This window comes from Arachis stenosperma, chromosome 4 (genome assembly GCF_014773155.1).
Source record: "Arachis stenosperma cultivar V10309 chromosome 4, arast.V10309.gnm1.PFL2, whole genome shotgun sequence".
NCBI classification, from domain to species: domain Eukaryota; kingdom Viridiplantae; phylum Streptophyta; class Magnoliopsida; order Fabales; family Fabaceae; genus Arachis; species Arachis stenosperma.
The window spans coordinates 146,891,149-146,910,531 of record NC_080380.1 but is presented as its reverse complement, the minus strand read 5'-3'; the positions used below and the strand labels follow the sequence as shown (position 1 = coordinate 146,910,531).

General features: G+C 30.0%; 1 protein-coding gene and 1 long non-coding RNA gene across 4 annotated transcripts; one reads left to right on the top strand and one right to left on the bottom strand.

Annotated features, from left to right (window-relative positions):
- Positions 1 to 7,947: 7,947 nt before the first annotated feature.
- LOC130976876 (uncharacterized) lies at positions 7,948 to 14,919 on the bottom strand. Of its 3 annotated transcripts, none has more exons than XR_009084782.1 (8): positions 14,890 to 14,919; positions 11,718 to 12,079; positions 11,357 to 11,558; positions 10,721 to 11,048; positions 10,569 to 10,625; positions 10,272 to 10,360; positions 8,434 to 8,531; positions 7,948 to 8,324 (listed from the first exon to the last, which is right to left on the bottom strand). It is a non-coding gene; the product is annotated as an uncharacterized LOC130976876 (long non-coding RNA). The 3 variants fall into 3 exon arrangements; XR_009084784.1 differs by having other exon boundaries at positions 11,357 to 11,431; XR_009084783.1 differs by lacking the exon at positions 11,357 to 11,558.
- Positions 12,503 to 15,046, top strand: LOC130976875 (isoflavone-7-O-methyltransferase 9-like). The gene is made up of 2 exons (XM_057901824.1): positions 12,503 to 13,294; positions 14,747 to 15,046. Exons 1-2 carry the CDS (start codon positions 12,503 to 12,505, stop codon positions 15,044 to 15,046), a joined length of 1,092 nt encoding a protein of 363 aa, XP_057757807.1.
- Positions 15,047 to 19,383: the final 4,337 nt, after the last annotated feature.

Here is a 19,383-nt window from a genome sequence, read left to right as displayed (position 1 = left end):
TTTGCATATTTCAAAAAGAATATCTTCTTGAACAATATATGAGTGGACTTTGTGAATACTTTAGAAGAAGATTTAGAGTGAAAGTAAGGATCGGAAGTGAGAAGAGATAATGATTTTTATTATAATGGAAAAAGTATATGAATGACAATTTATAAAGATAATAGAAGGTGGATAAGATAGGTTACCTAGAAGTTTTTGTATAGAAAAAATAGAATGGAATGAGAAAGGAAGAACTCAAATAGCTCCTAGGTATGTACAAATTGTGTTAGGAGAATCTAATTCGCATTTAGGTGAAATCTCCAATCTAAATTGTCACTTTGCAAGCCCTATAAAGTTTTCTACGTTTGGAATTTGGAAATAGCTATTAGACATAAATTTATAGAGAATTGAGTTAGCTTTAAAATGAATCTTAAATGAAGTCAATCGAATAACCACAACTTGATATATTCTCGAAATAATGTTAGTATATTAGGCTGGCTGATAAGAGCGCGGTTTTCTACTATGCACTTGTAACATATTTATCTACCTAATTTAATTTGAATTTAATTTTGTACCGAACTTAAAGAATAAAGCTAGTTTTCTTATTTTTTCATATAACTAAAGATCATTCAAATCCCATAAGTATGAAATTAGTTATGACTATATCTTGAAAGGTGGTTTATTGTCGGTTAGGAATTGACTACAGCTAGTGTTTTCACATATTTAAATTTTAAATTAGATATGTTAGTTTTTCAAATACATTATTTTTTTAACCAAAGATAGGGAGACTCGAACCTGCGACCTCTTAATTGAGTATGGGGAGATTATGCCATTTGAACTATAACTCATTGGCTTTTCAAATGTATTATTTTCTAATTTTGTATTTTAAATTTAAATCTTAAATTATTACCATTTTAATTAATTAATTAGTTATTGAATAATAAACCTGATTCAAAAAGTTGGGATGTTACAAAATGTATTTAATTAATAAAAAATATAATACTCTTTACTTAATAACAAGTGTTTAAGAATGAATAGTAAATTATATATAATTTTTTTTATTAGTGTTATGCTAAAAAAATTTCAAATCATGGTGATTATTATATAATTTTTCTTATGTTAAAACCATGGTGATAAAACTATCGAAAAATTGGATAGAAGGTTGAATAATTTTCTTTAATTCAATTTTTAAACTATAGTATCAACAAATTATATGTAGTAAATCTTTTTTATTCAATTTCAACCTATCTTATAGTTGAAATTTGGTTAAGTGATAATATATAGTATCTTTTAATATGCTACATTCGAATTCAAACTTTGACAATAATCAAGTGGTGGATAGAACACTTTAATATGTGTGTGAGTATATATATTACTTTATTTTCTTTTCTTTTTTTCTCATTATCTTCTCTTAACCATAGAACAAACACTATTATTGACATCAAAATTGTGAAAGATCAAGTTGGTGTCCTTAATGTAACACCCTACCACACAGAGCCTTACGCTTAAGTCGTAAAGCAGAGGTGGCAAGGTATTACAACTTCTAAAAGAAAAAGAAAAGGATATGTACATAAATATAGTTGGATGAAATCATATCTACAAGCATTGAAGAATTAGCTAAACAAAATAAAAATGATAAACAGAAAATCGTGTCACATTCGCATGGATATTTGTAAAACGGATAGGTAAGATCAAAAGAAAGCTGAAAGCATATATACATACCAGAGTTCCAAAACTCAGATAGCAAGCTCCAGACTCGGCCTGCGAAGCTAAGGCCGACCAGAGTATATATATATATATATATATACAACCCAAAATAAAACTCAAACTACAAAATAAACACCTGTATCTCCAAGTCAACCTCTAGGAGGGACAAACACAAAATGTACATGCAGAGATTCTATAAACATATATACATAGCCCAAAATCAAAATATGACAGTTCAAAAGGTAGTTCTTCGCTTGTAAGGAGGGTCTCCAGACGCTCAACGAGGTGTTTCTCGACCTGCATCTGAAAAACAACAAAATATATATGAAATGAGAACCGGAGGTTCTCAGCATGGTAAAGGTGCCCGCATAGTTAATATAAAAGGTCCCGGGAAAGCCAGAGGCATTCCTAGAACTCCGACACTCAAAATCAAACTTAAGAAAAATAAACTAAACCAAAAGTTAGGTAAGTTATCTAAGGTATTCTAGTTCTGAATCTAACTTTAACTTAAGACTTCACTTTCTAACTCCTCCAATCCTCCGAGACACTAGTGGAACAACCCCCTTCCCCCATACCTCCGTCAAGAGAGATTTCTCAGAAAACATACACATACAATTTAAGCAAGAAAAACAGAGATAGAGAAGCATTTATAGCAAGTAGAACAAGTAGCGAATAAGCAGAATTAAACAGTTAAGAAAACCAAAATAATGCACACTTAAGCAAACAAACAAATGAATATGATGTATGCCTGTCCTATAGCTGATGAGTCTCATCTGTCGGTTATACAGCCAACCTGACATGTCCTGGTAGTTAACCATTGGACAGTCCCTCTGTGCACGCACGCATTCCCAAGCTCAATAATATTCCATGGAGTCAAACTCCAAGCTCAAATATAATATTCCATGGAGTCACACTCCAAACTCAATAATATAGTATTCCATGGAGTCAAACTCCAAGCTCAATAATATTCCATGGAGTCAAACTCCAAGCTCAAATATAATATTCAATATTCATATATATATATATATATATATATATATGCATGCCCATGGAGGAATCCGGGGAGTTAAAGTTCCCGGTCACATCTTGCGACAGAGGGTCAACAAATAGTCTCAAATACACAAGCCTCATAATAATCTCTTTCCTTTTTAAAATAACACTTCAAATCAAAACTCCAATTCTTATAGAAATTTTGACAGTATCTCCTCTAAAATTTGAATTTCTGCCACCCTTCAAGGGTCCCAACTATCAAACCAAACACCTCTCAGTTATTCAAATCATTTCCAGTAACAAATTATTTCAAAATCAAACAAATACCAATATTAAATCTTTTTTGAAACCAACCAACTTCAACAGAAATTTATTAATAACAGCTAACCACACATTTTATTCCATATAAACAATCCATCAATTATACATTCAGTTCATTCCTATCTTAAGGTCTTCTAGCCTAAGTTTTCACGTGATATTAAACATTAACTACGAGAAACCAAAATTATACCTTCATACAAAATCAAAATATTCAAAGCTCTGGAGAAGCTTTCTGACCGAGCTATCGAAGAAAAAAACGTCCAGAATCATCTGTGCCTCCTAAAACTCCTGTTGGCCGTGTAAACCCCGATAAATTAGTAGATAATTAGTCAATAAATTAGTTTTTAATAAGGAAGATTAGAAATGCAAATATTATATCAAATTAGGATAGAGCTCATCGAAACGAGAATTTTGATACTAATTTCGAAGAAATCGGTCCAAGATTGGACCGAACAGACTGAATCGGTTGAACCGGACGCAAACTAGGCCGTTGGTCCAACCGGACCAACACATTAAATGAGCACGAAAGCCCTTTTCTTCCTCATTTCACCTGTAAGCAGCGTGAAAGCTCCAGGGAAAAGAAAACACTCCCGAACCCTTACAGTGAACTCCGAATGCCATAACTCCTCCGTTCGAGCTCCGATCGCCGCACCGTTTGCGGTCATGCGTCCACTGCATCGAGCTCTACGTTTCTACCGGAAAAATTTTATAGGTAAGTCGTTAAATACTCCTAGCCACTCCTTTCCCCCAATTTTTGAATTTTGAGTAGGAATGTTGAATTCTTTTGATTTTGGTGTTTTAGGATCCAATTAACTTGAGAAAAACATTCACTCTTGCTTATGTGAAGCTTGGGTAAGGTGAGGATATGATAATTCTATTTTAATTTCATTGAATTTGAAGCTTTAAATATTAAATTGGATATATATGTGTTATGAATGTGTATTAGGTTGTGAATAAATAATTGGGGCTTGAAATTGTGAATACTGGAACTTGGAGGAAGCTGATTAGTTGAGGTTTTGAGGGTTGTGTTCTTTTTAGGAAAATTGTCTTGGATAATACTTGGAAATCGGCTAAGGTATGGTTTAGGTTTCTTGCATTTAATATATAATGTTCTGTGAAAACTTAGGCTAGGTGGCCATAGGATAAGTTGGAATGCAGGTGTATGTTTAATGTTTAGTAATTTGTTGTTGAATATATTTGGTTGGTGTTCGTGGATAATTAGTAATTGATTATGGATGGTGGTTGTTATGTTGATTTCGAAAGAACCATGATTGAATGTGTTGAATGTTGTTGTTGATGAATATATTTGGTTGAGTGTTGTTGCTGGGAATTGTGTTGGAATGGATATGTTGAAAGTGAATGCAATGCAAATTGTGGATGAGAATGAGGTTTGAAGAGTTTAAAAAATTTGGTTTTGGGTTGAATTTTGGTGGGCCATAACTTGGCTTCCGGAGCCCCAAATTGATTTCAACTTGTTTTAAATGAAAATTGGACTCGTGAAGTTTATGTCGTTCAAAGAACGGAAGAAAAACGATTTAAAATGATTGAGTTATGCCCTTTGGAAGATTGAGTTTATAAACTGTGTTTAAAACCAATTCTGCAGCTTTGCTTTCTCAATTCTGCTACTGCAACTCGTTACTGCATCTGCCTTATTTTTTTTTAAGAATGTACGCCCACGCGTACGCGTGGAGTGGATTTTTGGCGATACATACGCGACGAGTCCATGCATGCGCGTAAGGGGTAAACAAGCCTATTCACACGTACGCGTGACATGAAGATTTCACCTACGCGTATGCATGACGAGGGACACGCGCGCGAGCTGCGTTTTTACAATTCCACGCGTACGCGTGAGCTACGCGTATGCATGGCACCTGTTTCAGCAAACATAATTTTTAAGGTTTTTAAAACTTATTTCAAACTACTAAACCTCTATTTTCCTTCTATTGGTCCTAAATAATAGTGTTAAACATGGTAATCAGATGAAGTTAGAAAATGAGGATAACTTGAAGGTGAAGTAAAGTTGAAAAGTGATGAACTGATTATGAGATGTTACGGATAAGTCATATATGATACTTGATTGGATATTCGAATGAAAAATTATGTATGAAATTTGGCTTGAATGATTTAATGATCTGAGACACGAGATTCCCTGGATAAAGTGTCATGGCTTGCCACCATGTGTACCAAGTTGAAAACTCGATGCTCTGTTGACCCTACGACGTATGGGTGACCGGACACTATAAATTACCGGGAATGTAACCCCCATTGAGCAATATTGATTATTTGAGAAAAAGCTATGCATAGACTCTTGGGAATGCACGTTGAGGGACAGTCTAAGGTTTTCGAACTTGTCGGGTTGGTTGGATAACTGACAGATGAGCCTCATCAGCCATAGGACAGGCATGCATCATATGCATATTACTTGAATTATTTTCTTGTGCTTTAATTGGGTGTGTCTAAATGTACTTGCCATGTTAAATGTATATTTGTTACTTGCAGTATTTGTAACTTTCTTGTGCTTGCCTTTATCTGCTTATTTGTCAGTGAAATGTATGATGAAGTTGGAGGTATGGAGGAATGGCAGTATAGGACTTAGATTTAAGATTATGCTAAGTTAGGTTTAGATACTTTTAGAAAACCACCTTTTATGACTTCTGTTTAATACTTTAAGCTCTATAATCTGAGTGTCGGTATTCTAGAATTGCCTCTGGCATTTCCAGGACCTTATATATTATGTGTGTGGCACCTTTACCATACTGAGAACCTCCCGTTCTCATTTCATACTATGTTATTGTTTTTCAGATGCAGGTCGAGAGGCATCTCATTAGACGTCTGGATACCTAAAGCGAAGTGGTTACTGGGTCATTTTGTTGTACAATATTGTAAATATATGTACTTAGCTCTTTTTCTCCGCATAACTTATTCTTTTTGGTCCTTTTAGAGGTTTATGGAGAGGCAGGATTCTGTTTATGTACATTTGGGTTTTGGATATGTATGTATATATGTGTAAATATTCTCCGGCCAATCTTGACTTCGCGAGCTGAGTCAGGAGCTTGCTATTTTGTATCTTTGACACTTTATTCCTACTTTTATTTTCCTATGTTTATTAGTTATAGTTTTCTTAGCACGCAAACTGACTCGTTCCTTGAGTGTTGCGCTTTTATTTCGCGATTTTTATTTCCCCTATTCTTCAAAACTCCTAGCATATACAATCTTTCTGCTATCATATGTATATATTTTATTTTAGAGATCGTAATATCACACCACTTCTATTTTACGACTTAAGCGTAAAATTTTGTGTGGTAGAATATTACAGACCGAACTCAAAGGGTAGAGAAGCTACGTCACCGTCAACTTTCACTGATCAAAAGTGGTGCCAACGTGTAAAAGAAGAAGATACGAATACTTTTATCAGATTAGATTTTTAATTGGGGTTATGAATTGCAAAAGATTGAAGCCGAAAGTTCGGAAGCGTTTACATTCCCACGCTTCTCGCTCTCGGTTACGCTATTCTTTCTTCACCATTTTCCTTTGTTCGTAAGTTATATATGTATATATATAAACAAGACTTATGCTAGAAGAAATAATGAATTATAATAACATAATATTACATTACAAAACTTATAATATATATATATATATATATATATATATATATATGTGTGTATTAACGTAACTTATAATGTTACAATATCTAATTGTGTAACTTATAATATTATAAGGTTTCTTAGTAGAACTAACAATAAATAACGCTAATAATAATAATAATAATAATAATAATAATAATAATAATAATAATAATAATATAAGGTTGAATGTATATGAGTTATTAATATAAATTTTATTAGTAACTTAAGAATGAAAAATATTTGGTGAAGTATTAGCAAAGCTAAGCTTACCAAAGAGTACTGATATTTATTCATATTGGCGGATATCGAACTCGATAATAATATTATTAACTAAACTCTATTTTTAAATTAAAATATCAATTCCTCAAATTAAAATATACATATAAGTTTCATTACTTATAAATTACTAGAATTATAGTTTTAATTATGTAAAATATTTCACCATATATATATATATATATATATATATATATAACTTTGATTGAACTCAAATAGTTTTAAAAATTAATTTAATTATTTATAATAAAATAATTTTTAAAAATAGAGAACTCCGAATTCATAAAATAAATTATAATATATCTATATTTATATTTTTAAAATTTGGGAGTCGCTACACTTAAAAAATTATTCCTAATTATAGGATGGATAAAGATCTTAATCACAATTGATTGGAATAAACAATTTGAAAAAATTAGTACAATAATGCTTAAAAATTGTATATATAGTATTTAAAAAAAGGAATATCACTAAATGGCCATTCAAAATATATACAACAGACTTGGCCACAGTTGGCTGGGTAAAGAGGAAAAAAATAGAAATATTATTGCTGATGATAATTTATAAGGTATTACATACAAAGGGTATTATTGAATATTTGAATCACTACAAGGTTTTATTATGATTTGTGACAGTTTTTTTTTTATTTGTGGAGGTTTATAACTCCCACCAAATAGTTTGTGAAAGTTTCCAAAAAGTGCCACGAAGTTTTTTGCATAAGTTTTTAAAAACCTTCACAATCTATTCAGTGGGGGAGGATTTTGTATATATTTAGTGAGGATTTTACATTAGACTTTTATGACGGTTTTAAATCACTCTTGTGACAGTTTAAAATTCTCACAAATTAATTTTTTAATTTAACAAAAATTAACTATTTTGTGATATTTTCAAACCTCCACAAACCTTATAATTATTTATTTATTTTTAATTTTAAATCATTCATTAATCTCATCTCATTTATATATTCTCATCTCATTAAAAACTAAATATTTTATAACACAATTCCTCAATATAAGACATAACTCCGTATAAAAAAATTCTCAATATCAATAGTTCCAAACATAATTATATATAGTATTGTTCTACATAACTATTATTGTTTTTCTTTAAAAAGTAAAATAAAACAACAACTTCAATATTTCAATATCATCTAATTACATAAAAATCTCAAAATAAAAATATTTCAATATCATCTAATTATGAGAAAACAGGAGAGGACAAGTAACTTAGTACTACAAGACACGTTTGTGTAACACCCATGTTGCCATAGAATAAAAACACGAGGCAGGTGTGAGAGGCAAAAATATGCAGACCTGACGGTGCATCGAGTTCAATAACATGTAGCTTCAATATAATTTGACCAGCATTAAGTGTCTTTGAGGCAAAAGATATCAAAACAGAAGGATTATCATTTCCAGGAACCTGTCCAAAAGAAAAATTAAATTTCATCCAACACATAGCAATCAAAGTATGTAATTATTAAGGTGATCAATAAATAAGTGCAGGAGCGCTTAATCATATCAAATCTCACCTTAAATTGAGCAAGGATGCAGCATGAGCTTCAAGAGCCTGACTACGCTGCTGATCCACGGAGTGAAGTTGCATGTTTCCCTTCACCAATTGTGGCCTCTATGATAAAACAACAGCAAGTACAAATAATTGAGGTACAACTATACACAGATAATCCTAGCAACAATACATATAAAGACAAGAAAATATGAGCTAAAAAAACTATGGCATAGTTGAAATGTATTCCACCTGACCTAATAATCTAATATAGTAGGCATCAGAAATATACTTCTGGTGAAGGTAAACATTTTTAGTGTGAAGGCTAAGTAAGAAGAAGGTTCTCCTTGTGCTAGATAATGTGAATACTCCAAAACTTCTAAGAGATTTTCTTGAACCAATTCACTTCGGGTCAGGGAGTAGAGTGATTGTAACTAGCAGAAATAAGCAAGTGTTTACTGTAGGAGTATTTCATGAAATTGTAAGCAACAAAAGAAGGGTCCAAAGTGAAACAAAAGAAGCTACAAAGTCCATGGATTATAGATAAAGCAACTCATTGCCCCAAAGCATACAAAAGCTTCTTCACTTGCACACAAATAATATTGAGAATTTCTCTATGGTCTTTGAAGTGTGACATTCTTACTTCATGCTTTGATTAATTATTTCATATATCAACTTTGATAGCTAGTTTACTTAAAAATGCGCTACCTTCTTCCTCTCTTTCATGATTAGTTTATACATAATTTCTAAACACAATACTTAGGAAGTCCACCAACCCTTTTTATGGTTAGTTTTTAACAGTTTATAAAAAATGAAAAATATTACGAGAGACTCTCAACAAAAGAATCAATACTAGATTTTTGAGATAATAACTTACAACTTCAATTAACTCCCAAAACCCATCAAAATGTTTATTGATTACTTTTACTAACATGATCACAGTTGAGGGCATTCAAATATCTTATCTATAGAACTAATCAATAGACAAGAAAATGATCTAATGGAATCTTATATTGCTAGATCAACTTGATATTGCTAGAAAAATGTCTTGATTAAAGAATATATAAAGTTTTCCTCTAAGAAAGTAAAAATTAATGTCTTGATATTGTTTTATTTTGTTTATTTAAAAGTATAGTCCGGTTTTGTTTTGATTAATGCATATGAAGATAAACACAAAGACACAATAAAACATAGCAACAATAATGTAATCAAGACTAGAAATTACCTTTCAATAGAAAAGTGTGCTTGAGGAATAGATGCATCGTGAATTAATTATCTTTATTTTTATTTTGTTTCCTACAGGGGCTTATGCTTTAAATTAACTTTTTTATTCACAATCATCGAGTACAGGAGTATACTTATTCATGTGGCCGTTGTCTTTCATGGTTATTAAAGTGCAAATATATATACTCTTTTCTTTTATTAGGTTGAGAATGTAATCTGAGGTGGATATATCATGCTAAAAATTCATGAAATGCAACTAATCAAATAAAATTAAATCAAATAATACAGATCTAGTTTCTGATTTTCTACGGGCTACATCAACCAAAATTATACACAAGAAAAGAAAGCTAAAACAAATACTATTATACATACGTCAAAATAAATCTAGATGAACCAAGTCTTTTTCTCACAACACACAAATCAAACTTCATATATACAAGGAGACAACCCACTCTCTCTATAAACAAGTATGCTTAAGTTGGAACATTAATTCAAAATCGTGAACGTAGTTTTGTGTACAAGGCTAACTACATATCCATCAGGGTCCCCTGCATATGCTCTGTCACGTTAGTTAACTTTTTTTGACTTATTCAATGCCATCAATAGAAAGCTAAGTTTATGAATGATATATGAGCTAACCTTGTTCTAGCAATGTATGCATGTGCCACAGAAACAAGGGTTTGAGCCAAGTTAACTAGTAAAGCTTTATTCTAGTATCGATTGTGCTCCTGCAAATGGGGCAAAATTCAAGATTCTCTCCACAGTTACAACAAGTATGTCATGTGAGGAAAAGGTGATATGTGAATTAGAACATTTCATAAAGTCTTATAATCAAGTTTACTTATATATATATATATATATATATATATATATATATATATATATATATATATATATATATATATATATATATCACCATATTATATAATTGCTTACCTGATGCCCACAACCAAAGGCCATATCCTTCTCATTAGTAAGACAAATTGGACAAAGCTGCAATTCACCATTAGATCATGAATCATGATGATCAAATCACGAAAATATGCTAGTCAAGTTGAATCTGAGGTTGAATAGAGTGATGTTAATACCTTATGATCATATAAACATCGATATCTGGATCAGGTTTAATGTTTGCTTCTATCTCTCTTTTACACACCTCTGCTAGCAAATCTGCAGTGGGTTCAAATCCATCAATTTATTATTGTATAGTTTTGATTCTATCTCACTTTAGTCATCCAAAGAAATGAACACGTGATAAAAATCAGGGTCATATGGTGGAAGGATCACTGTCACAGAAGGCTTCAAGACAGATGCTGCAAGCATCGTCACAAGCATCCTGAATTCCACCCTCTACAAAAGCAGCAGCTGAAGTCAAATGTGCCTCAGACTTGCCACTATCTTCAATCCCAGAGATCCCTACAAAAACAACGACATCCAAAAAATCCCCAAAATCAGAACACAACTAACAAAAAAATGTATGAAACTCCCCCTCCCTCAAAACAAATTAAACATCAGATAAGAACTACGAATAAGCAACCGCACCAGCACACAACATAGCAATCTCAAATTCAAACGAATCAAATAATCCTCAGAAGTAATCGAATCAAATTGAGGCTCGGAGCTGAATTCTAAACAGTAAAGTTGTTAAGACAAGTAACAAATGTTCTCCTTTTTGTTTGCAACCGAATAATCAGGAAAATCAGGAAAATCTAATATGGTGTTACCTCCATAACGAATTTCAAGCAAGATTATTGGATGCCAATGCTGCTAAATCGAGATGCAAGTAAGAGAAACCCTAGCTGTTTCCATCGAATTAGAGAGAGAGAGAGAGAGAATTATTCTGCCAACACTTAAAATCTACTGGCGTGAAACAAAACAACTTCAATGATCAATTATCATGTCTTCCCTGCCTCGTTTCCAATACTCCTTATCACCACAAATGAAAAACAATAAAAAAAAATACAGAACAAGAGGGATACCGGTGAAAAAGTTGCAACAAAGAGGAGGAGAGACAGAGAAGAAATTTATTGTTAACAAAGAAAAAATATCAGCAAACTAATAGGAAAGAAGAAGAAAAAGAAGTACCAGCGACAGTTCAAAGGAGAAATTGGAGTGAGAGGAAGCGGCGTTGAAGAAGAAGCTCGGGAGTGAACGAATCTGAAAACGTGTTGTACCACGGCAACTACGGTGGCATTGACGGCTGAAACTGTGGCGGCAACGGCGGCGGAAACTGCGGTGGCAACCGTGACAGCTACGACAATATAGAGAGACAGATTTGAAAACGGGTTGATAAAATAGGTGGCTTAATCCAGAAGCTCTCTACTGCAACGGACGCGGCAGTTGTAATTGCGCCGGCGGCGAAAACGGCAGAGGGAACGGCGGCGAAAATGGCGGTAGAGAATTTAGGGTTTTATGGACGTTATCTCCTCCGCTAGCCACTCTCGTTTCTGCGAAAATAAGAAATGTTTTGTATTTTAATTCTATATTAATTATTAGTGGAAATTTTTTAAATTGTTATAAATAAAATGTATTGTAGAAATTTTTAAAATACTTCCAAAATTAAATATTAATTTTGTAGTGAATGTATATCCTTTTTTACCCATGACCGCAAGAAAAAAAAAATATTATTATTGGTCAATAATATTAATTGGTTAGATTAATTTTTTTTTAAAAAAAAACTATACTTTTACATTACTTAACTTGGATTATTGGTCAAGAATCATTGAATATGGTATTGGTCAAGGAATGATTATTAATGATCAACAATAATTGAATGTGATTCAACCTTATAGTTTCCCCTAATGTGCATATATAATGCATGAAACTATTGTTTCAATGCAAACACATACATGAAAAACATGGTGGAAAAAATGGATTTACTAAGTGGTCGCAAAGCAAATGAGATTTTTGAAGGGCAAGTTCATGTGTACAAACACATGTATGCTTACTTAGATTCTATGTGCCTTAAATGGTGCATTGACTTAGAAATACCAACCATAATCTACAACCATGAAAAACCCATCACCCTTCATGAATTGATCTCAATTTTACAAGTTCCACCATCCAAAATTAGTGGTGTGGAGCGTCTTATGCGCCACCTAAGTCACAATGGATTCTTTGATATTGTAACAATCCATGATGATGATGGTGATGAAAACAAAGAAGAAAAAGAAGCATATGCTCTCACAATTTCTTCTGAGCTTCTTGTTAAAGGCACTGAATATTGTTTAACTCCAATGGCTAAGTGTTCTCTTGATCCATCTGTGTCAAGTTCTTATAACTTATTAGGAAAATGGACTTTAGAAGAAAATCTTACTTTATCTGAAATTTCCCTTGGAACAAATCTTTGGGACTTTCTTAGCAAAAACCCTTCAATTTTGACTTCCTTTAATGAGTCAATGGCTAGTGACTCTCAAATGGTGAAGTTGGCATTGAAAGATCATAGTGCTGTTTTTGAAGGGTTGGAATCCATTGTAGATGTTGGTGGTGGAAATGGAACCATATCTAAGATTATTAGTGACATGTTTCCCAAATTGAAGTGCATAGTGTTTGACCTTCCACATGTTGTGGAGAATTTTTCAGGAACCAGCAGCAACAATTTGAGCTTTATTGGTGGAGACATGTTCAATTATATACATGAGGCTGATGCTGTTCTACTTAAGGTGTGTATAAATAAATTACAACGTAAAGTATTATTTTTGTTCTGTGTTGTCTTATCGATAAATTTGACATTAATAATTAATAGAATAAATAATGTGGATATTAATAATGTTACTAATTAAATTATATTTTTTTCTATGTGTTAGAAAAACATAACCAAAACTATTTTATAATACTTCTTCTCCTCAATTTTTTTTTTAGTGCAAAATTTTAAATCATAACAATTAATTATCAACGCTTCAAATAAAAGTAAAGGAAAAACTTTTATATTAATAATCGTTGGTTGATCGATTTTACTTATATACTGAAATCAAATACTATTAACTCTTTTATATGCAAATTATTTGTGTCAAATTTAATAGTGGGACAACGTTGAACACACTTAAAGTATGTATAAGTAAATTACAGCGTAAAATATTATTTTTGTTCCAGCTAAATTCTAATTTAGTTTCTAATTTTAAATATTTTATTTTTGTCTCAAAAAATTTTAAATAAATTTAATGTTGTTTTATCGTTAAATTTGACACTAATAATTAACCGAATGAATGATGTAGATATTAATAACATTATTAATTAAATAATTTTTTTCCATGTGTTAGAAAAACATAACTAAAACTATTTAGTAATACTTCTTCTCCTCAATTTTCTTTTGGTGCAAAACTCCAAATCATAACAATCAATTATCAACGCTTCAAAAGTAAAGGAAAAATTTTTATATTAATGATCGTTGGTTGATCAATTTTACTTATATATTGAAATCAAATGCTATATCAACTCTTCAATGTGCAAATTATTTGTGTCAAATTTAATGGCGAGACAACGTCAAACCCGCTTAAAAATCTTTTGGAATTGAAATACAACATTAGAAAATTTTTATGACTAAAACAAAACGTTTGAAACTTTAAAGATTAAATTAAAATTCACTCCAAATATTAGAAATCTATGTAATACTTTCTCCTAAATTATATTATTTCATCAATCTATTATATTTGTTTTCATAGATGTTTCATTCTGTTTCAATTATTTTAAAATAAATGTTAATTTGGACAAAAATTATACATTAAAAGTCAATGTTTTTAGATTAGACAACAAATTGTTCATATATAATATATATATATATATATATATATATATTCGTTTTTTTAAGTAGTATTTATTTGTTTTTAAATATAATACTATATAAAATTAATTTTTAATTAATTAATATTAATTAATTTTTTGTCATATTTTTTAATTTTCATTTTTTTTGAATTATTTAGAATTTAGAATTTAAAATTTAAAATTTAAAATTTAAATTTTATAATTTTAAATTTTAAAAAATTGGCTAATATTAAAGTGGAAGAATTTAGGATTTATATTATTTGTTGGTAGAATTATTTATGGGCAAGAGACATTAAAGGTGAAGAAAATGGTATGATACAATTCCTAACCTTTTTGTTTTGTTTTTTATTTAGTGGATTCTACATGATTGGGATGATGAAGATTGTGTAAAGATATTGAAGAAATGCAAAGATGCAATTTCAAAGAATACTAAAGGAGGAAAAGCAATTATCATAGATTTTGTGATAAATGAAAAACAAGATGAATTTGGACTTACTCAAATAAAGCTCAGAATGGATATTGCCATGATATGTGTGAATGGAAAGGAGAGAAGTGAAGAGGAATTCAAGAAGCTTTTTTTGGAAGCAGGCTTTCAAGATTATAAAATATTTCCTTTAACCGGAATGTATTCTCTTATTGTGGTTTATCCTTAGTTTATCCTTAAGAATAATTAGGGTTGAGATGATCATTAATAAGTGTCAAAAAACATAAAATGCTAAGTGAGTTAGATAAATAATATACCGAAAATATTTAGTAACCCAAAAAAAAAGTCATAATTAATTTTATTTAATATTTATTTATTATTATAATAATTAATATGTTAAATAAAATATTTTTTGACTTTTTTTTATTTTCCTAATATTACTGATATTTTCTCGCTCATAATAATCATTCAAGATTATTTATAGTTTGAACATTGATGGGGATAAAACTAAATGATATTTTACTTTAGTTATTTTTAGAGTTTAATGAAAATTTACAGCTAAATATTAATAAAGTTACACAGTTTTCGTTTTTATATATATACCAAAATCACTTTATAAGTTGTAATCCTTAATCCATTTGTTAATGAAAATAGAGTTAATAACAATTAAATAATAAAAAAGTTCTCTTAAGAGTTTGATAATAATATTAAATTTATTATTAATTAGGAGATGGTACTAAAAAAATTATTAAATAAAAAAAGATACTAATAATAATAATAATTTAAAAATGTATAAAGATTATAATTTAAAGAAAGAAAAGAATAATATGAAAATAAGATTTTAGATAAGATATCCTTCCTTTGTAAAAAAATATAAATAATTTTAATCCTATATTTATTTGAATTTTATTGGATAAGTTATTTGGTTTAAAATTTTGAATTCTTCTTATCTTAAAAAGTTTTTAGATAATCTTACTTCAAAAATTATAAATCTCTCTTATCTAAAGATCTTGATGATAATCCTAAACTCTAAAGACAACAAATTAGACTTATTAAATTTACGCCCAAATCTTATCCTACTTAAAAAGATAATGTATAGAATGAAAAATTGATTACGCAACTTACTATTTCTACTTTCTATATTACCAATCCAAATTTATAGCCTAATCTCTAGCAAGCAATAAAAATCATCAATCATCAAACAATATTCTAACACATCAAATTCAAATATTCAAATCATATAAATCACGTGCAAGGGCATAATTGGTTACATATCGTCATTTATATGCATTCACCTAAGAGTAATTAGACAAGTTGTTGAATTTAGTAGATATATAACAAATTGATGATGATAACCATGTTGATTTGGGTTGATAACCCAAGTGAGTTTGATGATGTTAGTTTGGTGTGCAGGCCCAAATTGTTTTGTTGCAGTCCAATTCTATGAGACAAAATGATCCAAAGCTAATCAATCTAAAGGAAAAACGACCCTAAACTTCTGCTAAGTTTACTTCATGTGTTGGTTAGACAAGAGAGAAGAATTCACTTTTTTATTCAAACACCAAAGAAGAAGAAAAGAAAAGCTAATCAATGAAGTTAATGTCAAATTAAGCTAAGTAAAAGCATGACAAGCAAAATTCAGAGAAGTTAAAAATAAGTAGTTTTTCTTAATATATAAGACAATTGCTTCACATTTTTTCCTCCCCTCTGATTAAAGAGATAGTAATAGTAATATAAATGACATAAATAAAAAGATCGTATAATATCACATTTTTAAAGAATATAATGATAATAGGGTATATTAAATAATGGAATGAAGTTTATAAAAATATATGTACTCTTAGGTTAAATGGCTTGTAAGGTAGTGATAGCAATTATAGGAATAGTATCAATCATAAAAACGCAAAGATATGTAGATATTCTCGTTAACACATGCACATTTTGACCAAACAATTATGGTGATAAGTCTCAAACAAAATATTTAGGAGTACAATAACTTTTACCATTAGATGATCACATATTTCTAATCTAATTTGATCACATAAAAAATATTTCATTATATGACAGTAATTATAACTAAATGATAATAAATTAATCTTGTAAGTATAGAATATAGTTGCATGGGATGAAATTGCTTTGATACCAAAAATATAACACCATAATATTTTTAAACTGGGTTTAAGCCTTATTTGGATTATATTGTCGTTGATATTTAAAATCTTGCAAAATTTTTAAAATAATATGAAATTTTTATATAAAATAATTTATATATGTAAAAATAGTGAATAACTAATTTCTATTAGAATGGTTACTAGTTGAAAAATATAAGTGGATATGAAGGTACTAATATGAAAAATGAGCGTGCTAAACTATGAAGGCACAAACAATGACAAGCTTTACTCATACTAAATAATCATAAAAAAAACATCATAGTCACAATTACAATCATTCAATAAAGATAAACAAGACACATAGAAAATCTTAATTCTCTTAATTTGTATAACTAAGACTAAAACAATCGCCTATTCTTCCTTCTTAATATGAATTTAGGTAAGCGCTTAACGTTTCATATCTACGTCCTTGATATCTCGCTCCTAATAGTGCACTTGTCTTTTCTTCTCAACCGAATAATGTATTACTTTGTACTGCGTCTTTCCTAAAGATGGTACAGAAAAATGGGTGAGAAATAAAAATTTCTCAATAGTTTATCTATATGGTATCATCATATTCATCCCATCCACTCCGAGTTTTAAAAATAAAAATAGTGATAATGTAATTCAATTATTATTTTCAAAAGTCTTTGTTAGTCGAAATGGTTTGACTTTTAAATGCTTCTCATTTACTTATGTCATGACATATGTGAGTCGTAACAAAATGTCTAAAATGTTAAAACATATAGAATGTAAATTCACAAACCTTGATTTAATATTCTTATAGACCATAAAGTAAGGCAAAATAAATAAGAGAATAATAATAACATTGGCATAGATAAATCAAAGAGAAGAGATCTTTAAATAAAATAAGGATAATAAACATAATCACATATAAATCAAATAGAATGGATCTCTCGATTAAAAAAAAAGGATCTTTGAGTGAAATAAGAAAAATAAACATAATCATAAATTAAATAGAAAAGATCTTTGAGTAAAAGAAGGATCTTAGAATAAAACGAACATGATAAACAAAGTCATAAATTAAATAGAAAGAATAAAGGAAGAACAATCATAATCACACTTTTCTTTGTACTTTTCATTATTTTCTCTCGTAGCTTAGCTTTTATGGAAGGTATTAAGCCAACCGCTATAAAAAGTGGGAGTCCTCTTCCCTTACCGAAAGTTCTTATCCCAAACGTTTTGGCGATCACGTCTTTCCTTACCGAAGGATCATTCTCTCAATTCAATTTACAATCAAGGTTATTTAGACATACACAAGAAGGGAGTTATGTCAACAAAGAGATATTATTATATAAAATTGATGGAAGTCTACTTCCCTTACCAAATGTTCTTATCCCAAAAGTTTGCCAATCACCTTTCTTTACTGAAAGATCATCTCGATTTGATCACATTCCCTTACCAAAAGATCATTTTAATTATCTTATCTTTAGGGTCACTTTTCCTTATCGAATGATCATATCCTTAGTTCTTTAATGCACATAAGATGGTTATTATGATGCATAATATGTATGAAATAAAGAGACGTTATATCATGACATGCAATGCTAATAACATCTATATAAAAATAAAATATTTAAGATATGACATATAAAAAAATAGTATAAAATTCCTACCTCGAGTGAAGTTCCTGTATGTATTCTGATGCAAATAGACGCGATTTGTTAGCGAAGAGAGACTTGTTCCATGGTTAGACATTGTGTATATTTTGATGTAGGTATGAATCCTTGACTGGATAAAAAAAATCTTCATATTCTTTAACTTGCATAATTCAAAAAGATATATTTTCTTGAACAATATATGAGTGGACTTTGTGAATACTTTGGAAGAAGATTTAGAGTGAAAGTAAGGATCGGAAGTGAGAAGAGATAATGATTTTTATTATAATGAAAAAAGTATATGAATGACAATTTATAGAAATAACAGAAGGTGGAGAAGATAGGTTACCTAGAATATTTTGTATAGAAAAAATAGAATAGAATGAGAAAGGAAGGACTCAAATAACTCTTAGGTATGTACAGATTGTGTTAGGAGAATCTAATTTGCATTTAGGTGAAATCTCCAATCTGAATCGTCACTTTGCAAGCCCTATAAAGTTTTCTACGTTTTGAATTTGGAAATAGATATTAGACATAAATTTTTAGAGAATTGAATTAGCTTTAAAATGAAGTCAATCGGATAACCACTTGATATATTCTCGAAATATTGTTAGTATATCAGGCTGGCTGATAAGAGCGCAGTTTTTTACTATGGACTTGTAACAGATTTATCTACCTAATTTAATTTGAATTTAATTTTGTACTGAACTTAAAGAATAAAACTAGTTTTCTTATCTTTACATGTAACTAAAGATCATTCAAATCCCATAAGTATGAAATCAGCTAGTGTTTTCATA

What these genes read in the sequence shown, in the direction of transcription:
- LOC130976875 (XM_057901824.1), top strand. Translation starts at nt 12,503, where the DNA reads ATGGATTTACTAAGTGGTCGCAAAGCAAATGAGATTTTTGAAGGGCAA. An exon ending in CTGATGCTGTTCTACTTAAG is followed by an intron (nt 13,295 to 14,746) that starts GTGTGTATAAAT and finishes TTTTTTATTTAG; the next exon opens with TGGATTCTACATGATTGGGA.